The sequence below is a fragment of the Pezoporus flaviventris genome, unplaced genomic scaffold, assembly GCF_033815535.1.
Source record: "Pezoporus flaviventris isolate CSIRO_AGI_PZ_B2104156 unplaced genomic scaffold, CSIRO_AGI_Pfla_v1 ptg000025l, whole genome shotgun sequence".
Classification (NCBI taxonomy): domain Eukaryota; kingdom Metazoa; phylum Chordata; class Aves; order Psittaciformes; family Psittacidae; genus Pezoporus; species Pezoporus flaviventris.
Window position 1 is genome coordinate 11,204,924 of NW_026892573.1, and position 27,859 is coordinate 11,232,782.

Genomic DNA, 27,859 nt, shown 5'->3' on the forward strand with positions numbered 1-27,859 from the left:
TCTCCTGAGGCAGAGAGATTACACTGTGGCCAGGGTACAGCCCTGTGCTTTCTCCTCTTCTGACTTCCTGGTGATACCAGGGCTCGCTCTACGTTCTCTGCGTGTGCCCTCCAGCTGAGAATTAGCATGCTGGTGTAAGTTGATCTTGAAGCAGTTCTTCACAAAAGCTGGTAACACGAAATACGGCTACTGATTAGTACTTTTGCTGCTAAGATGCAGTACACCCAGGTAGTTATGAATGCTAACCTAGGTCCAAGTCATTACTTAAGTTATTGGTTTCGTATGGAAATTGTTTCCAATAGGTATCTCAAAAAGCAGCATTCGGTAAATAATGAAGGCAAAACGAGCAGCTAAATTTAAATGCAGTTATAGTGGAGCACTTTTCTAAAATTGTTTCTTGATTAAAGTATTTCAGACAATTTTGAACTCAAACCCCACCTCAAGTCATAATTCACTGATTAGATGATACCATCAGTTATGAGACTGTCAAAAATCACCTCCTGCTCTAATATATATCAGACAAGTGAAATTAAAATGACTTCTTCTCACTCTCCATCCGTATGTTCTACCCACATACAACGTAAGGCACTAGATCCTCCTGGATTAGTGACCCTGCTGCTGTTGTGGTATCAGCACAACTCGGGCAGACTGAAGGACACAGCGCACATCTTGGCTGGGGAGGTGAGGGCCATGCCGGCTGCCTGGCCCCCAGCACCCCTCTCCGCTTTCCCTGGGCTACGGGAGAGCCACAGGGGCCGGGGAGGCTGGGGTGGCCCATCCCGGCTCTGGGCACACCGCGGCGGCGACGGCAGGGCAGGTCACGCCCCTCCCTCAGGTCTCTGCCGGGCGCTCAGCGGCCGTCACCCCGCGCAACGGCGGCGACATGGCGGAAAGCGGAGGCCGCCGTGCGGCAGAGCGGGACGGCTTGGCGCTGGAGCTGGGCCGAGAGAGGCGGAAGAAGTGAGTGCCCGGCGGCGACGGGGCTGAGGCCCGGCCCTCACCGTCCCGCTGCTCCGGGAGGCGCCCAGGGACTCCCACCGCCTCCCTGCAGCAAAATGGCGGAGGCTGCGGCTTACGGAGAGCGGCGGTGGGTCGGGCGTTGGGTCCCCGACCGCAGCTCTGCTGGGAGCACGGACGGGGCGGTGGGGAGGTGTGCGGTTAACAGGGCACGGTGAGCAAGTGGAATTGCCGGCCAAAGGGTTGGCACTAGCACAAGGAGCCTGGAGAAGTAGGGTGAATAATTTTAGCCAAGAATGGGACTGATACAGTCAAGGAAAATGGGACTGGGCATCGTGGTTTAGCTGCAGTAGGCAGCTGAACACCACGGAGCTGCTTGCTCAGTTCCCTTCCAGCGGGATGGGGGAGAGAATCAAAAGGGTGAAAGTGAGAAAATCTGTGGGTTGAGGCAAAGACAATTTAATAAGTAAAGAGAAAAAAATGAAAACTAGAAACAAACACAAGAAAAACAAATGATGACAAGAAGCCTGGCTGCTTACCAGCAGCTGACCAATGCCAATCCCAGGCAGGACTGCCATGGCAAACTCCACCACCCCCAGTTTCTTTGCTGAAGATGACATGACATGGTCTGGGATATCCCTTTTGTCAGCTGGGGTCAGCTGTCGCAGCTGTGTTCCTTCCCAATTCATTGTGCACCCCCAGCCTGCACAATGGCAGGTGAGAAAAGGCCTTGGCTCAGCAGTAACTAAAACATCCCTGAATTATCAACACTGTTTCCAGCACAGATCCAGAACAGTACCATACCAGGTACTGTGAAGTAAATTAACTGTAGCCAAGCCAAATCCAATCCACAGAGATTGGAAGCCACGATGGGGTAAGAACAGAAAAAGTCCTTATTTGGAAGCATGCCCTTTGGGGAGAAGAAGGATCAAATGGGCAATGAGGTGCTCTTTATATGTGCTTTCTTCCACAGTGTTGAATAAAACTGGAAAACTGGATTTTGGTCTTCTCTACTATCAGTAAATATCTCTGAAACCTACATGGAAAGTATGGGCATCTCTCTGGTGCAGTTTGCAGAGAATATGAGGACTTGTTACTGGTACCAGTTAGTTCCCTTGCTTAAGCAGCAGGTATTTCAGTGCCCTGATGATTGTTAATGCTTGCACAGCAGTGGGATTCTAGGTTGGGGGTTTTCCCACTTTGCTTTGGAAGTTACACATTTCCCCCGTGTTAAAGAACATGATTGCCTTTTGAATGTTAATGTATTAAAAGTTAGAAAATGTCAGAAGCTCCTGTGCTGCCATAAATCAGACCCTTAATATTTACATTTCCATACCATTTTAAAACGTTCTATTCCATACACATTTCCCCCCCGGACAATGTTTTTTTTTCAGTGTCTGGACTGCAGATCTCTTAAAACTAGTCCTGCAATTGCAGACTTTATAAAATGTTTGTTCGCTACTGGAAATGGGGAAAACAATATTAACAGAGTCAAAATGGGTAGGCAGCTTCTGCATTCAAAATGTCACAGAAAGGAGGTTGGACATACCCGCACCAATGTTTAAGCAAATGCCCTTTTACTAAGTCTCCTAAACTCAGTGTGTCGATATTTCAGTTATCCTCTGCACGCACCAAGTCTTTTACTTTGACATGTGAGCCTGATATTATGGGAGTTCAGGTAAAAAGCAGAATGGTATTTGCTTTGTTTCACTGCTAAGATTTTTTTTTTTTATTCTTTTTTTTTAATCAATGAAAACCTTGATTCTTCATGTACCTTAAATTCTTGCTAATCCCTGAGAATATTCTGCAGGATTGGGCCCGAAGTCCATGACATCTTATGAATTGATGACTTATTTGCTGATAAAAGAAAAATATATATTTAATTAAAACCTTTCTTGTGATGGTGTGACCGTAAGAGACTTACTGCTCCAGGTGGATGCTACAACTGTTTCCCGTCTGTATCTTCTGTGTGCAAATAGGCAATACCATTATTGCTGATTTTTCAGAAGTTATTTATTCAACCTGTTAATGACCAGGCTTGTTAGACAGGTACATCTAAACCAGTGGCATGTGTAGTCAATGACACAGAAAAGCTCTTTGAAGGTGTGATTCACCTGACCTACTTTGGCTGGCTGTGCTGGTATGAGATGGCTCATGCCCTAGGAGGTGCCTGTTTCTCTCCATTGGGTATAAGGCCAGCTAAGGGTGGCTGGCTTGCAGATGCCTTCATTCCTTCACAGCCACCTCACCCTTGTTGTCTTTTCACTGGCTTATTTTATTATTGTGCCATTTAGGCAGTTTGCTGACAGCCCACCTACCACTCATTTAACACTGCTGAAGAAGAGTTTTTTACTTCAAAAAGTAAATTGAATCATCTATTGTCTGTAAGGGGTCTATACCTAAGGTACCTGCTGATGCTCAGTGATAGTGGATGTAGTACTGTGAAATCTTTCAAAGGCTTTAATGAAAGTCAGCTTAAATTTGCCTCTGAATTACTGTAATTCAAGATTTGGTACAGGTTTTGGTTGGGAAATGTCATGGCAAATGTATCTGAGAGGGGCAGAAGGCATATAATACTGTGGTATACTTCTTAAGGGACAGAGGTCTTAAAGCCATATATTTATGCATGTCAGCTACTTGCTAATGCTGATAGAGTTGTGTGTTAATTCAGCTTGTGAGATTTCAGCTTCTGTGGCTTTCCTGGCAAGGAAAACTGTAGCATTTTCCCAGCACACTGCTGGCTGCAAGTCTGCAGCTTTCAAAGCTGGATATGCTCTTCCCCGTGGTGCCTTTTGCACTGCACACTATTGTTTCTGCTTTACTTGGGGGTTCTGAAGGCATCTATGTATTTTGTCTTCTACAGGAATCAGTAAAGCTCTGCCACATTATAGAGCTGATGATTTGCCCTGAGCTTCTCCTGTAATTTTTCACTGCTTTCTCTCTCCACTATAAAAATCCCTTCAGGCAGCCTTTTGCCTGATACTTGATATCCAGATCTCGCTAAGAAAATGTTCAGGAAAATGACTTTTATCCTAAATGGCTTTCACTTTCAACTAAAATAACACCTGTACACTGTCTTAAAAAGAAACTTAGCCATTTTTTTTTCTTTTGTAATTTCAATCACAGGCTTCTTATCTGAACTGTGCTTTTTCCTCCTTTTCTTCACAAGAGCTTTCTTATTATGCTTAGTATGCAAGGATGTAGTTAAGTTCCTCTGGTGACTTAAATGTGAGCTTCTAGGATTTATGGTCTTTCTTCTGTGATGACTGTAAATTGCCCATTGACATGGGAAAGATTCATGGGCCTTGAATATGTCTGATTATGTTTAACATCTGTGAGGCTGCAGATAAAGTCACACCACAGTCCCTCTAAGTACAGACCAAAGTCTCTGGGTAGGCAGAGATATACAGTTGCAATAGATTCACAGTAACAGATACATGGCATGACCATCACTTTCTGCCACGATTAGAAATAACTCCACAAGTGCAAAATACTCTGATACGTTAAAAAGCTGAAGTATTTACCAAGTTGGTCAATGTCATTTATTTCTGCATCCCTTCTCTGTCAGTGTAGTGACTGTAATTTACTGCATATACACTGACTAAAATAGTGAGGTTTCACCCTGGCTACTTCTTGGGTGCTGTTGGAGTATTAAATGGTTAATAATAGTTATATTTAAGGAAATAATAGATTCAGTTGACAAATGAAAATAAGACTTTCTGTCAGTGTAGCAAGTTGTCGTGGTTTAAGCCCAGTCGTAAATCAGAACCACATAGTCTATCTCTTACTCCCTCCCCCTTCCCCCCTGTTCCCGGAGGGATGGGGAGGAGAATCAAAAGAATGTAACTCCCATGGGTTGAGATAAGAGCAGTCAGTAACTAAGGTATAACACAAACCACTACTGCTACCACCAGTAATAATAAAGATAAGGGAAATAACAAGGGAAGAGAATACAACTGCTCACCACCCACTGACCGATACCCAGCCTGACTGAGCAGTGATCTAGCCCCTCCGGGTATCTGCCCCCAGTTTTACATCCTGAGCATGACTTGCTGAGGTATGGAATACCTACCTCTTTGGCTAGTTTGGGTCAGGTGTCCTGTCTCTGCTTCTTTCCGGCTTCCTCTTCTCACTGGCAGAGCATGAGACTCAGAAAGTCCTTGATCAGACTAAACATTACTGAGCAACAACTGAAAACATCGGCGTTATCAGCACTGTTCCCAGGCCAAAAGTCAAAACTGCAGCCTTGCACCAGCTACTAAGAAGGAGAAAAATTACTGCTACTGCTGAACCGAGGACACAAGTACAGTCTGATATCTGACAATTTATCATTTCTGTATGCATTTTCATCAGGACAAAATATAAGTGGAAGTTGGCTGGCAGTTTTGCTAATGGTGCAGAAGGAGTAATAAAATCTAATGTAGGAAATGTTGTATATAGTCTTGGAATGGTAGCAAAGTTTAAAACCTGAAAACTTTGGATTTAAAGAACTCATTGTTCCTGTGTTATCCTCTACATCTAAGCACCTAGTTAAGATCTCTTTGAAAAATAAAACACTTTTTTGATACAGCTCAGCTCTAGTTACAGCTTTGTGTTTCATTTTCAGTGTTATTTCCTTCAAAAATCTGATTTTAGCACTCACTGTCATCATAATTCCTTCTTTTCCAAGCATAGTGAGGTTGAGAAAAAAAGTGCTTTACAGAAACCTTATCTGTTTGTATTGGGATGATACCAGCAGTGTAGTAAGATTTTTATTCCTAGCCATCTGCCTCTTTCATTAGCATGGGAGCAAACAGGGAGCAGCAATGGGATTTTCTTTGGTTTTCCTGCATCTAAACTTTTTGACTCATGTGTTCCAACTCCCACACCCTTTTTGTCTCCAGCAAGTTAACTAGCTCTTTCATTATTTTTCTGTTTGTGTCCCTTCTATCTAATTTAACATTAGTAGGGATAAAAATAGTGATGGAGCAAAGAGGGAGACCGAGTTCTCCCCTGCTATTTGAGATCTCAGTCTAACTGTGCTGCAGTGTGTTTCTTGCACTGAAAACTTACTTGAATTACCTTACATTACTTTTCTGTACATTTCTTTGCTATTTAAACTCTTCAGCCCTCCATATATCAGGCATACCTCCTCTGTTTCTTAATATTTGTTGGTTTGCTTCTGCTTCTGCAACTTTCAGTTGCAATCTGATGTTTCAAGCTATGGGAATGTCACCAACAGAATGTGAGGATGAGTGCAACAGGTGATGCCATTTCTCAGTAATCAGCTCCATCGTCAGAGCTTTAATTTCTCATAGGCTAATGAACTGCATCTTTAAAAGCATTTTTCATTATGAACATGTTCAGAAAGAGATGATCAATGTTGACATGGAAGCTGTCCTTTAAAACAGAAAAAAAACCCACAACAACAACCCACCAGAAAATAGGGCAGCACAAAGACTTTCTCTCTTGCATGCTTTATGAACTAGGCTATGATTCAAAAGATATCTATCATCATATTGGTATTGTAAAGCATTTACCAAATGACCTTATTTGCAGAGTTGTATTTGAAATACCTCAATTTGGGCACTAAAACTGAAGGCACCCAAGAACCATTGACTGTTTTTTCAAATCTTGGTCTTCTAAACTTAACTTCAAAGGACAAACCCACAAACTGCTGTTGTGTTGTGATGCATTGTGTTTTGCTTGCACCTATGCTGGCAGGAATATTTTTCCATAAATATCTCCAAAGAGGTTGTTGGCATAAATATTGTCAGTAATTTAGTCAGCAGAATGTTCCTCTTGGTGTGATCGTAGAACCACAGAATCATAGAATGATGGATTGGAAGGGACCTTAAAGATCTAGTACCAAATCACCTGCCACAGGCCAGGACACTCTCCACTAGACCAGGTTGCTCAAAGCTTCATCTAACTTGGCCTTCAACATTTCCAGGAAGGCAGCCACAGCTTCTCTGGGCAACCTGTTCCAGTGTCTCACTACTCTCACAGTAAAGAATTTCTTCCTAATGTCTAACCTAAATCTACCCTCTTTCACTTTAAAGCCATTCCCCCTTGTCCTGTCACTACGTGCCCTTGTAAAAAGTCCTTCTGCAGATTTCTTGTAGGCCTCCTTTAGATATCGAAAGACTATTACAAGGTCTCCCCTGAAGCTTTCTCTTCTCCAGGCTGAACAAGTTGCCCAGTGATTCACTGTAGCCCTGTAAACTACTATTCTACCATTTACAAGGATGAGAGTCGTTCAGCACATTGTCAGATGTGTGCAGATGAGTTGTGCTCTCATCAAAGTCCTCTGCTAGCTTCCACTTCTGGTCATACCTTCCAAGGCAAACGAAGCCCAGTTTCCATGATCCTTGTCAGCTGTTTGGCAGCCCAACCAGTACATGGAAGTAATCAATGGGCACAAATGTATTTCCGCACAAGATTAAGGTACTGAAAAAAATGGCTTTAGCTCTTGTATATTTTTGTAACACTCATCTTTAATCACTGGCTTTCTTTTCTGATAGTCATAATGCGTGGTGTGTTTTGGTTGGTTTTGCTGTGGGTCCAATTTAGAAAATTACTATTAAACATTGAGCAGTGAGTCAAAATGAAGAATTTATTCAGAATTTCAAATGGCAGGTCTCTCAGGCACCTTCGTGTTTCAGAAAACTCCAGCATAATCTTTGCTCATCTTTCAGGTGAAAAATGAAGGCCAGTGTCCTCTCTATATTTAATTCTCATGATCTGCTAGACAATTGTTAACTCTTAGGAAATTTTGGTCTTCTTTTTCTTAATAGAAATAATTTAATTCACAAAGTAGAAATGCTTCTAATTTTTTTTTTGAGGCACTGTAGTATCCAGAGGCAAAATTACATTAAAAAACCCCATGGGTAAGATGGTGCAATGACATGAATGACCAGTAGATACTTCAGCTTGAAATATATTTGATTTATTCTTTTTAATTTTAATAATAAGATTAATGCAGTAGCCAATTTATTGACTTCTCTCAATGCCACAGGCAAATGCTTGAAATCTCAATATCTGAACTGAGAAACACTGTCACAGAATTGGAAAAAAGACTTAGCAGTGTTGAAGATGAAGGTAAGTGAATTACACCAGAGTCTTGCTGACTGAGTAGAAAACTAATTCGTTTGGGAAGGCCTTAGAGAGATACATATTTTTATTTAGAAATTTTAATTTTCCCTTTTCAAACATGACTGTCATAGGTGAGAAGTTGCAAATGTGAAATTAAGAAATGCTGCATGCTACCATGATAGTTTTTTTTGGTTAATTATTTATGAAATTATGAGCAATGTGAATTCATTAAGTTGGTTAATATTCTGGCCACAGTAAGCCCAGTGAAAAATTTCCTTGATTTATATTTTCAAGATCTTTTGTATGCAAAGATCCTCATTATGAGGATTACTAACTGGAGACTTTCTCCATCTCCAGAAAAAGAAATGGGAACAGAATTTGAAAAAATGCTAACTTTTGCTTGAAATGGCATAAAGTAATCTGGGAAATAAAATAAGCTGTATTTGTTTTTAAGGTAATGAATGGAAAACCAGATGCGAGACACAAGTAGAATGGAACAAACATCTGGAAAGGCAAATTAATATTCTTCAAGACGCGATGGAGCTTATTTGTAGAAATCCAGCAGGTAGAAACGGGCTTTTGTAACTGTTTTTCAATAAAAGTAGTGATTATATGTTGAAATTATATAAATGGAACAAATTTTCTGCTTATTTGTAGATAAATTGTCCACTGTTCACACCTTTGATCAAATGTCTGTGGTGAGTACTTGTCATGGTGTCATGTGTTTCAGTTTGTGCCCATTGCCTCTTGTCCAGTCACTGGGCACCACTGAGAAGAGTCTGGCTCCCTCTCCTTCATTTCCGCCCATCACATGTTTATACATAGTGATAAGCACCCCCGGGCTTCTCTTTCCCAGGCTGAACAGTCCCAGCTCTCTCAGCCTCTCCTTATGTGTCAGATACACCAGTCCCTTAATCATCTTTGTAGACTAGCTGCTTATGCTTACACAAGTGTTTCCATGTGACACTTTTGTGCTTCAGATTCTGAAGATTAATGGGAGTTTACTGAGCCTAGAAGAGGCTGCATGCTCTATTAATGGGAATGATAATCTGTTGTAAGCAGGGAGTGAATAATTAACTACTCTTTCTGATCTGATTCATGGCTTTCAGATAGTAAACATTCTTGCCATTTTTACTACTGTCCTAAAAATCATGGAATTTTCTAGGTTGGAAGAATTTTATTTCCTTTAAAAAAAAAATTAAAAACCTTATTAAAAAGAGAATAAAATCTTTCCTTTCCACTTTCCTATTTCACAGAGTTCATTTCACATCTGAGATTATGTTTGAAGAGAAGTCTTGAAGAAAGAACATTGATCTAGAAAATTTACAATATGGTCGGCTTCAGACAATGTTATTCCTGTCCACCTGTAAGAGGCAGACACAGACTGACAAGCACACTTAGAGTATCAGAAGTCATTATTTTCATCCAATTGCTAGCATTCTGTTAACCAATTCAATTACACCTTGCCAAGCATTCCAAGAGTCATTACCAGGGAGATAATTTCCTTTACCAGCAGCTGGATCACACCAATCCAGTGCATTTCTAATTCTTGCTGAATTCCTCCTTCTTGCCTATGGTTCTAAGAGGTTCGATTACTGTTCCCATAAAGGAAAGAGTGTCATCAAAGCTGGAAGATTCATGCTGCCAGAAGGAGTCTAGTAGACAATTTGGAGAGTCCTAGGCTTAATGACACCTAGGGAAGTCTGGAGCGTATGTGCCACACCATAGGTTTTTCTTCTGAAGTTTGAAGCCCTTCCTTCAGCCTTTCAGCTTAGAATGAATACAGTCTTGTGCTTGTCAGCCTCGGGGAAAAAAGTGCTTGGGGATTTAGTGAAATGTTTCATTTTTCCTTGTTATGATTTTTGAGAGCTGGAAAGAGGAGAAGAAAATAGATGTGTTTTTTGGGTTTTGCTGTTTTTATTTCACTGAAGCTATCAGAAAAGTCTGTGTACTTACAGATATTCCTGGAGAATGTAGAGCTGCTTTTTTCTTTTAAGAGATAAAACTCTGGTTAAAAAAAATGCACAGATAATTTTGTGGTGTTTAACCATATAGGTTTATCCAAATCCTTTTTATGTTTTTGAGAGTTGTTCAAAAGAGTAGGGGTGAATATTTAGCTTCTCCACAGATGAGAATAAAGAGCAGATGTGGTGAGTGGGTGTAGAAAAACAAAGAGCTTTGCAGCCAGTCATCAATCTACACTTGCTGAAAGTAAAAATGCTGAGAGTTGGTATATATAAAATCGTCTGTGTGTGCTAAATCAAAAGTACACTATGATATCCAGCTTTCAACTTTCAGTTGCATACGAATAGGAATATATTCCTATATAAATAGGAATATATATTTGCAATGCATATTGTGTATGAAAATTTCTTCACTGAAAGGGTTGACAAACACTGGAACAGCCTGCCCAGAGAAGTGGTGCAGTTACCACCCCTGGAGGTATTTAAAAAATGTATAGATGTGGTGCTTAGGGACATGGTTTAGTGGTAGACTTGGCAAGTGCTAGGTTAATGGTTGGACTTAATGATCATAAAGGTCTTTTGCTACCAAAACTATTCTGTGATTCTATGATTCTGTGATTCTATGAAGCTCTGTGGAAAGAGCAAAGTGATTCCTCCAGCAAGATGGTACAATTTCTATAATATGGCAACAGGAGATGGTAGATTTTTTTTTCGAGCAACATATTTAGAAAATTTAATAGTATTTTCAAGTCTTCTTAAGGTATGTTCCCAAGGAAATTAGAATTATGCAGTTAGAGTTATTAGACAGACCTCTAATATTTATAACTTCCTAAGCAATTTCAGCTGCATTTAACAGAGGAGATAACTCAAAGATACTGAAGAGATTAATCTCACTCAGCTAGTCATTTATGGTCCTACCCTAGTCAATAGAAGGAAAAAAACCTGTGTCTGTAGAGTAATTCATCCCATTGAGAGATAGGTAGCATAAAATATTTTCTCCATATCAAGCAATACAGGGAAAATAAAAAAAAGATTAGTCATCAGGGACCCTGGCAGTCAGCAACCTATAAAAACCTGAATGAAAGAGAAGAATACAAATGCAAATTCTGGAGTGATGAACAAGGAAGCACAGAGGATTTTCTGTGTTGATAGATTGCAATAATTGTTGCAGATGGCTTGCACTGTTTTGCTTTAGAAATAAAATCTTACTGATGAATGATTCCTTGCTATGAAAACACCCCTATACCATTTAAATATACAATTATCATTCTTAAGGCCTTATACTGACTTGAGGTAAAACTTTCTTTTTTGTTGTTTCAAAAAAATAATGTAGGTGTCACTTGACTGTAAATGTAGAACCAATACCTTGAACACACAAATTTTTTACAGCCAGGGTTTTGAAAATCATTTTTGTGTACTGAGGACAGATTAAAAATAACCTAAACAGTGACAAGCACAAGGGAGTTCCAACAGTGATAACTGTTTAGTCAGCAATTTCCTTTATGTCCCAATGAATAATACAAATGTCATACAGTACTTCAGAAATAATTACAGAAGGAATGCCTTCTCTCTGAAGTATAACATGATGTGGATTTACTTGCCTCTTAAACAGGTTGCATTCATGAGCATTTCTTCATGAAATGAGTTTTGGTGAAATACATGCTCTTTGCTAAGTGTAATTTCCCGTATAAGCAGAAAAAAAAATTATTCCTTTCTCTCCCACCATTTCTGCAAGAAAGAATCCCTAGATAGCAGCTTTAGTATGCAAATACTGAAAGGCATACTGCAAAATTAGTTCAGAAGAGCACACTCCTGATAGCATTGCCTTAGCAACGCTGTAGTTAAAATTAGCCAAAGAACCAAGGTTGCTGTCATAAATCACCATTTTCAGGAATGTCCAGCATCATAGCTGGGAAAATTGTGACATTAAGGGCCAGATACTTGTTTTGCATAGCTGCCTTTCTGAGAGCACAGTGACTACAGAGCTGAGACCCTCACACAGCCACCTCAGGGTTTTTTCTGTCAGTTTTAAACTCAAAGCAGAATGTGTGGCAGTGTCACACTGGAGAAGGCGTTGGCAACCTGACAGGAGGGGATCTTGGGTTTATGAGAACACATAGTAAAGACTTTGTATTTCAGTAGGTGTTAATAACTGCCTATAGGGAACATCAGCACTTTATAATGGCATAGGAAATGTTTACAGCTCTCCTAGCAAGTGACTGTCAAATGAACCTTTTTCTTCTTGCTGGATTAAGTCACCAGTAGCTTTATGGGAAGAAGAAATCAGGTATTCTATCTTTTAATGAAACTGAATTTTGGAGTATTTTGGAGAAAGTTCTATAGTCTGATCTGACTGCCCTAAGCTGTATCCTACCTCCTCACAGACTTCCCTTACCTCCTTTTTGTCAGGTGACCTCAGACAAATATTTTGGATGTTTCCAAGAGACCTTTTTGATTTGCATTTGTTATGTTGGCATTAGTTGTTCCTCCTGGTGGTGTCACACAAACCAACAGGCTATTTTACTCAAATCACTTTGTGGTATTCCCAGAGGCAGAATACACTTTGTATTTCAAAGAAAACAATCAGGGAAAAATCTTGCAGTCAGGTGACATTATTATCAACTGGCTGTTTTCAAGAATTCCTTAGCAATTAACTGGGACCCTGCAATATCGTCCAGAAAAAAAATGTATAAGGAAGCAATGTCCAGCCTTTTTCAGGCCTACCGGGAGATACACTACATGAAATGTTTCAGAGTCAACAAGTTGCTCTGTTAATCTGAACCACAGCAATGGAGGTATCTCTTTTAAGTTCCTCCTCCCCAAGCCAGCAAGTAACCTCTATGAGAGACCAGAGACCGGATTACATAAGGATTTAGGGTAGCAGTGTTCCACACCTATTACACTGAAGGAGCCTGAACTTTTCACCAGGTCGCCAGGCTGATTTCTTTTCACTGAACATTGCCAATGTCTGGTGTGAAGAAGACATTGCACGCGCGTAGTTCAGCTCTCGATCTGGTTTCAAACACAAAGATGATGCTAACCACAAGGGGGCACTTGGCATTTAGACAAGTACAGGAGCCTTTCTTCGCCTGTACTGAAGCCCTTCTAGGATCTAGCATATGTACATCTCGAGTGCATATTGCTAAGTATTTTTTATGTGTAATTTTTGCAGTTATATATTTATAGTGAGTTTATCAATATAAGATTAAGCTTAATTTTCAAATTAAAGCTGTGGTATTGCTTTTTGCTCTTGATGAGTTTAAAATGATCTGTTGAAAGATTCAGTTAAATCAGCTGATGAACATCAACTCCTAGTGCTGGAGGGAAGGGAGGTTATTTTCTATACAAAACTTCATTTGATTTAAAATGTCAAGTAGAATGGATTGTGAAGGCTTTCTGTGTTCTTGGGTTGTTTTTTTTTTTTTCTACAGGACTGACAGATATATTGCTTCTGTTCTAACTCATGAAGAAATTTAAAGAGGATTAGAGCTGAAGCAGGTTGCCATAAGGATCAATAGTCTACATGAGCTGAGCTCTTATGAAAGCAAGTTTGAGCCTCCTGATGATTTGTCACCTTGTTTGCTGTGAAATGATTCCCAGAAATTGTCACCTCTATTGCCACTTGTAGCCAGACAAGGAAAGACAAGGAAAAATCCAGAAGGAGAGCAACTTATGTGGGTGGCCTTAAAATTCAGCTGCAGTATCATTCTGTATAATTTGATTTTCTGGCAAGTGTTAAGCCAAATATGTAACTTCAGTCAAATGAAAAGGAAATTGTGTGAAAAAAAAAGAAGAACTGGAGAATTGGTGTTCCCTTTGTGTAACTCTGGACTTTGCTCAGTGCTGGATGCAAGACTTAATATGTCACTGCTCTGAGAGTGAATCTTGCTAAGCCCTGCAAAATTCCACTACATAAAGAAAGTATTCATTTAAAATCTCTGTGTGTCTTTTAGCTTACCAGCTTGCTCAGAGTGGTTTGACATGGACGACTTACTGAAAACTAAGGATCTTAAATTTGGGTTAAGTGCTTTAGTCAGCTTCTGTCTCCTTTTCAGGAATAAATTGTCCAGCTATTCAAGGCTTAGTAGAAGAACCTGCAATAAATCTAAGTTAAAAAAAAAAAAAAAAACCAACAAACATTTCAATATTCGGTTAAACCACTTCCAAAAAGCCTTTTTTTTCTGAATTTATCTTACTAGTTCATGCTAGAGTTTTGTTAGTAATTTCTTCTTCTGGTTGAGTGCTAAATAGCTGGGAGACTCCCGCCTCTGCCCCGGTTCTCTTGAGCTCTTACTGGTCCTTGCTTTTTGAACTGAGGCTTTTCTGCACTCCAAGAACTCTGCTACAAGTCTGTGTTACTGTATGCCTTAAGCTCTATTTTCTGTGAGCTTTTGCTTTTCTGTTGTTTAAATGCATTAAGCACTAAGCTGATCATACAACCATAAGCATCAATAATTGAATCTGTTTCAGTGAGGTTTCTTTCAGCTTGCTTCCCACAGAATACAGGAAAGGAAAATCCATCCCTTAATGATTTAGCTGCATTTGTATGCTGGTTCTCTTGCTTCTTGATTTGTATTGTGCAACAGCTAAAGACTTCAGATGTATAAGGTCTCAGCTAATTCTTCAGTTGCTGCCTTGAAAGCAGGTGTCAGAGGTAACTTACAACCAGTCCTGGTTAAAGTGGGTCTTTAGAACCTCTCTGAACTTTTTACATTTAAAATTTTCTTGTGCCTGTTTTTGAAATTGAATTTTATAATGTTTGGGGACTGGAGAGGTCTTTTAATTGAGTAGGAATGTCTGTGTCACCTAGATTTCTATAAGAACTTTGGTATTACTGTACTGAGCTCTGCATCCTCAATAAGGTGTGTGCACCCAGGAATGGAAGTCAGAAGGCTGAGTTAGCTGCCTGAGTTTCTCAGGTATTAACTGGGAGAAAGGCAGCTAGATTGGGATTCACAACAGAGTGCATAATAGGGATGGAAAATCAATAGAAAGTTGGTAAGAAACATCCAAGAGCTGTGTCTGCATCCTGCCTCTTTTCCAGAAGTAGGCATGACCTTGTAGCCATCCTCACTTGTTCCTTCTCCATCCATGTAAATTTTGTCTTTCTGACTATTTAACAGTCTGGCTTCAAATATATCTCAGCATTAGTTAAGCATGATGCCAAAGGCACTCTCATGATATGAGATATGAGACTTCAAGCTCTCAGGTTAGTAGAGGACTGAAGTGTAGCTCATCTAATTTCTTTGTGAGTTATTTTTTAGGCTGTTATAAATAAGAGGATTTCTTCCTTATGCAGTGTGGGTCATGCATGCCTCTCAGGTTGTGCCCCATTAGGGGGATGACCATCAGGATGCTTTGCTTTGAGACACCATAAAGGCTTTCAGCAGCAAACTAAGCAGCTTGGTTAAGCGTGTGCTTATAGGCAACCACAACCCAAACAGCTCAGATGCCTACCCAAGTTATATGACAAAACCACATCTGAAGAATTTAAGACATTGCATAGATTGCCTTATTAGCATTAGGATGTTACATTCTGCCTGAAGTGCAATTTAGACTCTAGTCCCTTTGTGATTTTGAGCTTCACTTCCCAATCTGTAAATTGGGAGTAATTTATAACTGGAACAGGCTGCCCAGGGAGGTTGTGGAGTCTCCTTCCCTAGAGACATTCAAAACCCGCCTGGACACATTCCTGTGTAACATTATCTAGGTGTTCCTGCTCCGGCAGGGGGATTGGACTAGATGATCTTTTGAGGTCCCTTCCAATCTCTAGCATACTGTGATACTGTGATACTGTGATAACTTGCTTATTGCACAGGAGAATTGTAAGCATAGGTACATTACAAATTATGAGGCACCCAGATACTATAGGGATGGTAACCGTATACTTTAGTCACATTATGAGCCTGTTTCTTTCTACTTACTTATAGAAGGAGTGTAGTGCGGTGTCTGTTTCCTTGAGGTTGGATATTTTCCCTGCTCCAGGTCTGAATGAATGCCTCAGCATCTGCACTGGACCAGCTGCATTGGCAGAAAAAAATAGACAGCTCTTCTGAAAAGATTAAATGAAAAATTGTCTTAAAGTAATTTACTTCATAGGTGAAAGAACTCAAAGAAATTAGGTGAGTACCACCACTGAGGAGGTACCAAATTGCTCTATTGTAACAGCTGCAACACCAAGTCTTGCTTCTCATGTAACACTGATGGACAATCTAGTGAGGAAATAAATAGTGGGCTGTGGATTTACATAGAAAAAAATCTGGAGAGCAGCATGAACTTCTGTATTTATTGTATTTAAGCTTACTGTGGTGGTACAAAATATGTTGTAGGTGGTACAGAGTATGTTGTACAAAATATGCTGTCATGTGGTTATAAGCTTATGTGCAGTGAGGTCAAGAAGGCAAAGAGAACTGGTTTCATATCTTGACAGTGCTGAGGCCTTCTTTATCTGTCTTGTTTAATCCTGTACAGACACTGATGTTGCAATGAAATAGCACATGACCCTAGTGGAATTTAGCCAAATCTTCTCTTTAATTGGCAGCTTACTTTTTCTCCTTGAATTGGACAATTGAATGTAGGAGCCTTCTGTACTAGGACAAAGATTTTGTCTGCATCCAAGGTACTTCTGCTTTAATTAGGAAAATAAAAACCCCAAAATAAAAAAAAAAACACAATTCTTTTCATGTCTCCAGAGTGTTTGTTATAGCAAATTAAAATTAATAACAGTTCAGTCATGTGTGAAACGTTTTTGAAAGATAGAGCTCTTCTGTATCTCTTTTTTTTTTTTTTTTTTTAACAGTGAGAGGGGTTATTCTTTCTTGGCAACATGAGAGGTTTTTTTTTTGCCATGGCTTTTGCCACACTCCTGAAAAATTTTGACATTAACAGAAATCATTCCTAAGGAAATCTCAGTAACAGCCAGTAATGTTTTGTACAGAAAGTTCTGAAAAAGAATAAAAGATGCAATTATCTGCAGATGCTAGAAAGGAGAAGACCCAAGATTTCAAGGAGGCAGATGTAAGAGGCAGGTATATATGTTTGGCGGCTATCTGTTAGAAACCATTGGTAGGAATATCACTTTACACATCCAGAAAACATCTTGGTGATGTCCAAAGTCAAGGATATAAGTTATGGACCTGAGATGAAAATGCTCTATGATAATGTCTAGATGTTTTTTTTCATATCTCTAAGGAAGACAACTCCACAACTTTCCTAGGCAGCCTATTCCAGTGCACAGTCACTCTCACAGTAAAAAAGTATATCCTGATGTTCAGAGGGAACCTCTTGTGTTTCAGCTTGTGTCCTCGGTGCTGTCACTGGGCACCACACTTTGCACTCTCCCTCCCGGTAATTATGTACATTAATAAAATCCCCCCTGAGCCTTGTTTTCTTTAGCCTGAGCAGTCATAGCTCTCTCAGCCTTTCCTCACAGGAGAGGTGATCCCAGTGTATTAATCATCCTTGTGGCACTTCATTGGACTCTCTCCAGGATTTCTATCTCTCTCTTGTACTGGGGAGCCCAGAACTGGACACAGCACTCCAGGCGTAGCCTCACCAGGGCTAAGCAGATAGGAAGGATCACCTCCTTTGAGTTGCTGGCAGTGCTTTAGCTAATGCAGCCCAGGATACCATTTGCCTTCTTTGCAAAAAGAGAACATATCTGGCTCATATTCAGCGTGTCCACCAGAACCCACATGTCCCTTTCTATCATGCTGCTTTCCAGCTGGGCAGCCTCCAGCATGTATCGGTTCATGCGGTTGTTCCTCCCCAGGTGTAGGACTTTTTGGACTTCTTGCTCAGTGTCATGAGGTTCCTGTTGGCCCATTTCTCCAGTCTGTTGAGGTCCCTCTGGATGGCAGCACAAGTCTCTGGCACATCAGCCGTTCCTTCTGATTTGGTGTAATCTGTAACCTTCCTGAGGGAACACTGCGCCATATTGATCCAATCATTAATTGTCCTGGGTTTAGGAGTAGCAGTCAATTTTTCTCCTTCTTGGTAGCTGGTGCAGCGTTGTGTTTTGACTTCAGCCTGGGAACAGTGCTGATAATACCGATGTTTTCAGTTGTTGCTAAGTAATGTTTACCCTGACCAAGGACTTTGTGAGGCTCATGCTCTGCCAGGGAGGAGGGGAAGCTGGGAGGAAGCAGAGACAGGACACCTGACCCAAGCTAGCCAAAGAGGTATTCCATACCACAGCACGTCATGCCCGGTGTGGGGGGTAACTGGGAGTTATCTGGAAGGACACAGGCTTCTGGGTCAGATTTGTTTCTTGGCCGGTGGTATTGTATTCTCTTCCCTTGTTATTTTCTCTTATCATTGTTGTCGTTGGTGGTAGTGGTGGTGATTTGTGTTGTACATTGGTTGCTGGACTGTTCTTGTCTCGACCCGTGGGAGTTGCACCCTTTCGATCCTCCTCCCCATCCCTTTGGGAGCGGGGAAGGGGAGAGCCCCCGGGGTGGGGGGTGGGGGGGCCTCGATTGCTTCCAGCCCGGCACCACTCACTGGGAGTGAGTGAACAAGCTGTCTGGCTAGGGTTTAAACCACGACATTAATGAAGATGTTAAACAGGACCAGACCCAGTATTTGCCCCTTAAGGCTTAAATTAGGCTTGGGATTTTTAACTCTTAGTAAGCATTCATAAACTTTCTGAGAAATAGATCATATATTGATGCTAGACTTCTGGATCTGAGTTTTGCATGATAAATAGGTAAATATTTATACATTTATAAAAAAAAAAAAAGGGGGGGGGGAGGGAGGGGGAAAGGGTGAGGAGTATTTGGAGAGTCATATTATTTTACTTTCCATGTTTACCAGGAAAATATGGAGAATAAAGATGTTGCAAAGCACTAAGGTTGGGAGAAGAAATAACTTAAGGAAATGGTCAGGTAATCAGTACAGAAAGTGAAAGGATTCAGCTATTCTGTCTAGAGAGATGCTTGAGTTAGAAATTTTAAAAAAGAAAAAAATCAAAATTCTGAAGCAGACACTTATTTTACACAATGGACCTAAGCAGACAAATGGAAGACTCTGACTAGCTTGTAATGTAGTAACTTTGATAATGAAATCATAAGGGGATAACAAGATTATCACTTCCACTACACAGCAAGCAAAGAACTGTCCTGTCCAGTAACCAAAAATGGACTTACTCTCCCTCATCCCAACTGTAGACAAGGCAGATGGCTACACACCTAAGACAGATAGTGTCCCCACAAAATACTGCATTATAGTCAAGTTTTTATGAGTTAACTTTGACATCCCGTATGCCTCTTCAGCCAGTCAAGGAGCTCTCTTGGCAAACTGTTTGAAAATGGACGTGCAGGTGACATCTGAAATCTTCCTCCTACTGAAAATGAGCCATGAGAGTGAACCTTGGTCAAAAGTAAGGAGCAGTTCTGCCTAGTCACCACAAGATAACTTTGCTAATCTCTCAAGGAACAGCAGTGTGGAAAAACATATCTATATCATTTAACACAGTGGAAATGTGTAGCACGTAACTGATAATTGTAGCATATGGTTAGTTGCTTTTGTTTCTGCAGTGTGCCAGCCAGAACCATGTAAACAAAAAGTATACAAAAAGCAAATTAATAAATATCATAAGGCTTGAAGAATAAGGACTATGGTGATAATATCTTTATACAGAACGGAAATATTTGTAAAAGGCTGTTTTATTTACTATAACCACAGCGTTCCTTAAAGGAGGTTCTCAAACAACTAGTAGAAGAGAAGAAAAGTCTCCAGAATCAGCTAAAAGACAATGAAGTTAGACTGGAACAAGAAGCAAAGGTTCGTAATCCCCGTATGCCTCTAATCTAGAAAAGACATTATCTTGTCTGGCAAACAGACAGTGTGTGTGGAATACAAAATAGAATAGTTCCACAAAATATGTCACTGCAAAAAAAGCTCTGCTGTGTATTTGTTTCTTCCTGTATGATTCAATTTTTAAAATATTTTGCTTCTTATATGCCTTTTTATAAGTGTAGGCTTACCGCAAAGCTAACAGTGAGCGGCGCATGTACCTCTCAGAGATCTTACAGGTAAGAAAAATGTGTGACTCAGTAACTTAAAAATCATTATGATTTCTTAATATAGCAACAGTATCTGTTAATACCATAAGGTCAAAGTCTTTTATCACTTCATATCTGCCAAATCCATTACAAAAGCTTCTGGTTGCTTAGTCTGGAGATTAAAAGATTCAGGGGAGACTTCATCGCTCTCTATAACTACCTGAAAGGAGGATGGAGAGAGGAAGTAGCTGGTCTCTTCTCTCAAGTTACAAGTGATAGCACAAGAGGTAGCGGCCTCAAGCTGCACCAGGGGATGTTTAGATTGGATATTAGGAGAACTTTCTTCACAGAGAGGGTAATCAGGCATTGGAACAGACTGCCCAGGGAAGTGGTAGAATCACCATCCCTGGAAGTGTTCAAAAACCATGTCAATGAGGCCATCAATGACATGGTTTAGCAGTAAACTTGGTAGTCCTGGGGTAAAGGTTGGACTTGATGATCATGAAGGTCTTTTCCAGCCTAGCTGATTCTATGGTTCTATGATTAAAAAAAAAAATAAAAATCAAGAGCTAGAAATTGAAAGTTTGCTACAGTTTGTTTAATTTTAAATACTTTTTTTGCTTTTGTATCAACTGGAGTTTCATTGTTCCCAAAGATAATCAAAGTGCCCTTAACTGTGAAAGCTGAAGCAATTTCCTGGTACTTCCTTGCCCATCCATTAGTCACAAGACTGCTATGATAGTTGAATGTTTCAGTTGAAAAGAACAGAACCAAATTATTAGCAGTAGTGACACCTACCTTAAATAGCAGTTCCTCCTTTTCGTATTTCTAATTTTTTTCTTTTAAAGACAAACTAGCCAGCCAGCTCAGACTGACAATACTGCACATATTTCAGTTAGATTTGTAAGATAAGGGATGAGATACCTTGTTTTGGTGAAACCAGAGGTTAAATTTTATTGCTGCAAATTATGTAATATGTAAAAGTCAATACTAGAAACTGGAGAAATCAGTAAAGGAATCTGTAAAGATTTGTAGTACTTCTTACTCTGAAAGTACTCTTAATTCCTGAATAATACAAAAGAAGTAGCTTAGTGTGATACTCAAGAATGACTGTCACTGCATCCCTGTCATGGTTAACTGAGGTGAAAGGCTGTAATTAGCAGTGTTTCCATGTGTTTGCACTGTGGGCAATTGATTCTTTCATGTTGTTCATTGCTGCTTGGGGAGATATGAGAGAATTGCTTAAACTAACTTTCCAGCATGAAACCAAGAAAAAGCCTGGGAAATACCCAGCATAACTGTTAATATCTTTGCATTAGCAGTGAAACTGCGAATGGCTGTAGAAAGAAGGTAGGAAATAAAAGATTTTTAAGTAGTTCCTGTTCTCAATGTTTTAATCTTTCAAAAGTACAGCTAAGTGACTATAAGTTGTTTTGGGTGTTTTTTCTCATTCGGAGAAGTATGTTAGAAATATAGTGCTTCTTCATTGAAAAAGTATAGTTGCAGGCAGTATGACAAAAATATGCTAATTGAAATTACATATTCTCTGATCATCCGGATTAATAAATAATGGTATTTTTGCACAGTAAAGGATTTTGGCTTGTGTTCAATTCCCCAAATCAACAAGGCATCAGTATAATACATGCTTAAAGTATTTCATGGCAGTAAGACTGTAGTTGGTCAAAATTAGTTTGAAGATATTTTACTTCCTTAACTGTGGCTAGGATATAACTTGCTTTGTAAAAAATTGGCTATTGCAGACCTCAGCTACACTTAAAATTGTTAAAAGGCAAAAAGCAGATGCTCTGACTGGTGAGGGAGACAACCAGATACTGAGGTAAATTTCCTCTATATTCACTCTGTTTTCTGCTTTTTTCTTTTTTTTTTTTTTTTGCTAAGTATTATGTTTTGATTATCAGAACTGTCTGTTCTTGGTAAATATCACTGAGCATAATCCTACTGACTTGGTATTAATATATTTTTTTCTACTGCTTTTTAATCAGTTTTATTTAATACTGAGTATGTTGCAATATTGAAAGTACATATATTTAAGTGGCTTTTTTGAAATTTTACAATACCTCTGATGTTCTTTCAAGTTATGCTAACAATGTTTTTTTGTTTGATTTTTTTTTTTTCCTATATTACTGCAGAGTTGGGAGCAACAAGTATACCCTGTAGTCCATTAAGAGTAATTCAATTAAATAAATGTCTTGCTTGGTCCTTTTTATCCAATGGAGATTTTAAGCTTTTTGTGGATGGAAATGTTAGTGATTTTAGATACAACATATACAGGGTTCATTGTTTAACAGATTTCTGTTTGGCAATCTGGGTTAGAAATTAAAATTTGAAAAAAGCCCACCTGTTCTGGGCTATATAAAAAAAAAAAAGAATTTCTGATTGTAGTGTTTATGAGTAAGCTTGAAATTGGAAATTTATTTTGTAACAGTACTGCAAACGGTAAGAATATAGAGTATGAAGAATAGAGGGAATCACATCAAGGTCTAAGACCTAGTATCCCGCCTCCAATGGCCATAAGTAGATGGCTACAAAAGTGTGTAAGCAGGCGGATATAGTATTTGCTTTTGGAACTCTCCCAAATGTTTCTTATTTGGAGATTTCCTGAGCTCATATGTCTCTGTGTATTTAGTATCTCACACTAAATACATTTCTGTGAATCCACTTACCTATATTATTAAAGTGAGCATGCACAGTATATACTGGGAACATCTGAGAACGTAATGAGTAAATCATAAGCATGAAACTGTGTAGACGTATTTGCTTACCAGCTTTATCCTTTCATTCTGTGTAAGCAGAGAATCGCAGGATTTTATGAATTGGAACCATGGATCTTCATGCTCCAGAGGATAATATTAGTAGAATATGAATTATTGTAGTACAGTATGAGTTGAAGTCCATAACTGAAGTTTCTCAGTACAGAAAAAAGCACTGTATGGGTCTGAGGTACCCCATATATAGCCAGTGTTGATTCTGGGCCCTGTGATGTTCAACACAGTTCATGTGGAGAAGGCCAGGAAACTAGAGAATTCAGTGTCTCTGCTAGGGGAATTCAATGTCTCTGCTGGCAGATTATCAGGCAGATACTGAGATTTGCTGAGGGTTAGCAGTGGCCTATGATTATGTTGGGGTTTTTTTGTACTTCGTTTTAGTAGACCATTACTTACCCTGAAATCATATGACTGTGTTTCTGTAATTTCTTTTGTGTCAAATAAAAGAAAATAAAGTGTCCTGTAATTGCTGGTCTCAGAAGAAGCATGTTGTGACGAAATATCCCCTTTCAAGCCATTTTCTCTCAGTGGATTTTTTTTCTTAACTTTTCAAAGTACTTTATGCACATGAATGGAATCATTCATTGTTTAAATTGTCCTTAGTAGCAATGTATTGGCTTTGCAGTCCAGTTTGGAAAGCACTGTCTTTTATAACCGGTGACTTAGAACTTTCAGGTCAGACTTTGGTCTCAGTTAGCAACATGAAGATAAAAATGGGGATTTGACACAGTTTGGAAGTACTAGAACATAAGTAAGCAGCCCTTGATCGTCACAAGGTTAGCACAGTCATTATTATATTATTCATTTTTAATTATGTCTTGATTTACAGCCTGAAGTTAGTTCATTCAAGCTGACATTAATGAGAAATTATTTCATTCAAATAAGAGAAGAGCTGCATGATTGAAAGTAAACCTATTCTTGAGAATAATTTGAAATTTTTCTGTCCAGAGTTCTTATTTATGTTGGCTTTTCAGAAAATGCCTGTCTTTATTGGATTTCAAACCATACTAAGAAACTATGATTGTTTAAACTATACAGGTGTGGAAAACCCAACCTGTATATTAAAGCAACACTGAAACACTTTTGCATGGTAATTGTAAACACTAATTGTTGATGCATTCAGCTTCTTGGCCATCCAAATATAGAAGCCAAGTGCTGCAGAGGTTCTTTTTATGGCATTTCACAGGGCAGGAAGAAGGTAGGCTAGCTGACAATTAGGAAAAACATGGATGTTTTGATGACTTATGTCTCTGATGCAATCTGAGTAGCCAATTTAATGTCATTCTGAGCACCTGCTGTTATACTGAGGCATACAGCAGGGCTTATTAGCTCAGTTTGAACATAGCACTGGCTGCAGCTGCCTGGCTTCTCAGGGATTCTGGACTCCCTAAGTCCAGATGGTTTTGATTGGAAGAAGGTTTTGCTGCCTGCAGAATTCCACACAAACGTATGCTGTCTGTTTGGCCCAGCTCTACAGTGTGCTATGGATCAATTAAATAATCATTTATGTATATATTTATTTATATAAAATCATTCTTGTTTATAATGATTTTGAGTAATCAATTGATTTGAATTTAAATAAATCAATTATTCAGCAGACTGGGATCTTGGGTTCTGATCATTCAGGCTCTTAGTAGAAGTAGTTCCATGTGCCTTTGGGGGCTGCTTTCCCATTAAGACCGTGACTGCTTGTAAGAGCTGGAACAAACGATGTGTCAGTATCAAGACTAGTGAGCCCTAGGGACAACTTTTTTGCCCATTTGCCTAGAAATTTGAAATTTGCACAGATAATTTCATCACAGCTTCTACCACCTAACAAAATATTTCTCTGGCTATAATCATGAATATAATGATGTGATTTTGTGATGTATTTTCCTTCAGGATGCCTTTATTTAAGAAGGACATTGAAACCTAATATTTTGCATGCAAAGTGCTCTCTGTCCACTATAGCGATGAACAGGGAGAGAAAAAAATGTACATTGCATAGGATGCTGCTCGATCATGAGAATGACCCTTCCTGGAGATTTGTTTATATTCGCATTGATTTCTCTTCGAAGATCAAGATGAAAATGCCTCTTTTAGGTTTCATGTAGATGGAGTATATATCCATGATAAGTACCACATCAGAAGTCTTCTGGTTCATGGGCTCAAAAGCATGGGCCTCCAGAGTGGAATACCTGCAGAGAACTGTAACTACATCTACGCAAAGTGTTTTTCCATTTCCTAGTGTGGATTATGTACCTAACGCAAATGTCTCCTTAGCCAGTTATCATCCTATTTGTGAAAATGTTTTGTATTCTGCTCATGTTCTTCAGATGCCATCATTTAGGTAACGGAAGCAGTCAGGAATGATGAGATGAAGATTGAGTTTGTATTGAGAATAATTAGATGCTCTGCTAGCCTGCAAACCCAGAAATATACATGTTTCTTCCTCTCTCTCAGATTTATTAATTCATAATAATAATCAGTTATGCAAATATAAAAAGCATGCAGATTTCTAGCAGTTAAAACTTAGAGGGAATGTAACACTTGATGGTTAACTTCACTCATTTTATTTCAGAGGGAGATACAGTGTTCCAGGAAACCCGAAGATGGTTAATTCTCAAAAGGGATCGATTAAAAAGACTGTAGGAGTGAAGCAGATTCCAAAACTAAAGCACTGATTTAATGTTAATGCCAAAAACTTCCAATCACATGTTTAAAAATTTAATTTTACTGAAAGTATCTAAATTGAAAATGAATGTATTTATGCCTTTTTATAATACCAAACCCAGATTGGCATGTCTTCTTGGCAGCCTTAATGTGTTTCTTCTGCTTGCCATCTTGGTTCTGATGATCTCTTTCCATTATGGTAATTCTGTGTGTCAAGAAGTTAGGAACCTTGGAGAACATTTATTTTCTTTGTACACTAGGTAGGTCCTTAAACTCTTTGACTGCACAGCAACCATTGAAAACAAACAAGCCTGTAACATTTCTGACCTCTCAACAAAGAAGAAGAAAAAGGCAGACTGATGTAACCTGAAATATTGTCTCACCACCCAAAAGAGTAATTTCATATAAAATTGCATCCAAGATCATAACCATTCAGTATAGGCAGCACAGAGAGCCTCTCAAGTAGTCTCATGATGGTAGAGCTGAACATGCCTTTCATTTGGATTTTAAGAAGACTGACAGCATAGTTTACTATTCAGCTTGATTTTTTTACATGATACCACACAGTAGAGTTCCTTTATAATACAAAGTTGGTTTATATTCCATGAGCTTTCTTCTGTAGCAGAGGAAACAAAACACTTCCAAATGTAACTTTTTAAAAGCTGGCTTGCCACAGACCCTGTGTTGACCACCTCTTTCTGTCTGCACAGTATAAAAGCACAGCACCATTTCCAGCTACTTCAGGCACTAGTAATGAGTATATATGGAAGGAAAATTGAGCACTTTTTATTAAGGATTCTTCCACAAGAGCCTATCATCTTGTGGAGGGGTTGTTTCTTTTAAACACTATATATACATTATATTTCCTGATTCTCGTATGTTGTTATTTGAAATTTGAACTCTCCTATGAAACTTTGTGTCCACAGTCTGGGTTCCATAAAAACCTCTATGTATTCTTCAGTGCCACTGATACATGTATTTTTATGGTCCAAAATAGTGACAGTCCTTAAAGTCATCCCTTGAATGAAGGTAGAATTGTATTTTCATTCTTAAGTGTGCATTTATTATATTCATTACCTACATTTTAGTCATTAAACTTCAGTAGAATTTTTTTTAAGTGGTAACAGGAAAAATGTTTTGGTAATGAAGCTTTGAGCCTCTGGGTTACATCTTAAAAGCTCTTGGCAGAGCAAATGGTTTAGAAGTGCTTGACTGCCTTTTATTATTTTTAAGAGCATGCCTAGCATTTTGCAGTACCTAATAAAGCTTTTTGATTCTTCAAGAGCAGTACTAATAGTTTCTTATTACTGGCAGCATTACAGTGGGGCTGTAATTAAACACATACAAAAAGATCACTGATGTCATTCTGAAATGAAGAGAGAAAAGACTGGTGGTATTGTACAGCATGTTCTGTATGGAAACCCCATTATTTTTTTCTCTTCCATAGTATGAGATTTATTACAGATATTTGTTATGTTGCCATGATGCACCTGGTACCATTCTTTCATAAGCAGGGTGGTCTGCCCAGCCAGTTTTTTCCTCCCGGTCACAGTTAAAAGCATAGCACAGCTGATGAGGCTAGCACTGCTCTGCTCCTGCTTTTCACATGGAAAAATTCCAAATTTTGATTGTGCTGGCATTTGTCATTGTGGAGGAGGAGAGGGGAAAAAAATCACCATAATGGTCCCACTGGCGTAGAAGACAAAGGACATCTGCAGTAGTGAAGATTATCCAGTTCCTGGATTCATGCAGCAGACATTTACTGCTACTGTCTCTGAATTGAATGTTAGTCAATGCACTCAAGCCTGGCCCCAGAGCACCTCAAACTAACTGGGAACATTGCACAAATATGGCAGAATGCATTTTTTCACAGCGAGAGGCTTGGATGCTTCCCTCATGGGTAGTCCTCACTGGGGACTTAAAAAGAGACTTTTTTGGGAATTCTAAAAGAGACATCTATTGATACAATTTGGTACAGTAATGACCTGAGGAGGGGAGCAGACCATGTCCTACTTAGTCTCTGATTCAGCTTGTCAGGAGCAATTGCAGGATTTGAAACTCAGTCATATGATAATTGAGCCCTCAAGCATGTGTTTGACCATTTTAATTGTGTATCCAGTTGTAATATTTGCTGTACAAGATGGTTATAGCTCTGCACTTGTACACTTTGAATTAATAGTTTCATTTTCCTTCTGCCTTTCTGAAAATAAAGGCACCCTGATAACTTCGATGTTATAAGTTTGATTACTCAAGTTTCTTTGAAACAGCAAAAAGATAGTTTTTGATTTCAAAACTGTTGTGTTATTTCTTTGGACCTGAATAAAACTTTTACACTGCTAGCTTTCCCAAACCGTGTTGGAATTTTTGGTTTGGTTTGATGGTTTTGGATGGATGAATGTTTTGGAATACCTGGATTTATCTT

The 27,859-nt window shown here is 39.2% G+C and overlaps 1 protein-coding gene across 3 annotated transcripts; it reads left to right on the plus strand.

Moving 5' to 3' along the window:
* Positions 1-633: 633 nt before the first annotated feature.
* CCDC169 (coiled-coil domain containing 169) lies at positions 634-27,787 on the plus strand. 3 transcript variants are annotated; one of them, XM_061457497.1, is made up of 8 exons: positions 634-681; positions 7,955-8,037; positions 8,486-8,596; positions 8,689-8,729; positions 19,680-19,778; positions 19,976-20,029; positions 21,760-21,836; positions 25,346-27,787. In XM_061457497.1, the coding sequence occupies exons 2-8, from the start codon at positions 7,959-7,961 to the stop codon at positions 25,446-25,448; spliced, it is 564 nt and encodes a 187-aa protein (XP_061313481.1). In that variant the 5' UTR covers positions 634-681; positions 7,955-7,958; the 3' UTR covers positions 25,449-27,787. The 3 variants fall into 3 exon arrangements, with proteins under 3 accessions (XP_061313481.1, XP_061313480.1, XP_061313482.1); XM_061457496.1 differs by lacking the exon at positions 634-681 and adding an exon at positions 809-960; XM_061457498.1 differs by lacking the exon at positions 634-681 and adding an exon at positions 1,950-2,004.
* Positions 27,788-27,859: the final 72 nt, after the last annotated feature.

Bases quoted from the DNA above. Each gene is read 5' to 3' on its own strand.
- CCDC169 (XM_061457496.1), top strand. From the start codon at position 884: ATGGCGGAAAGCGGAGGCCGCCGTGCGGCAGAGCGGGACGGCTTGGCG. The intron at 8,597-8,688 runs GTAGAAACGGGC...GCTTATTTGTAG, and splicing joins TATTTGTAGAAATCCAGCAG to ATAAATTGTCCACTGTTCAC. The intron at 21,837-25,345 runs GTAAATTTCCTC...ATTTTATTTCAG, and splicing joins GGAGACAACCAGATACTGAG to AGGGAGATACAGTGTTCCAG.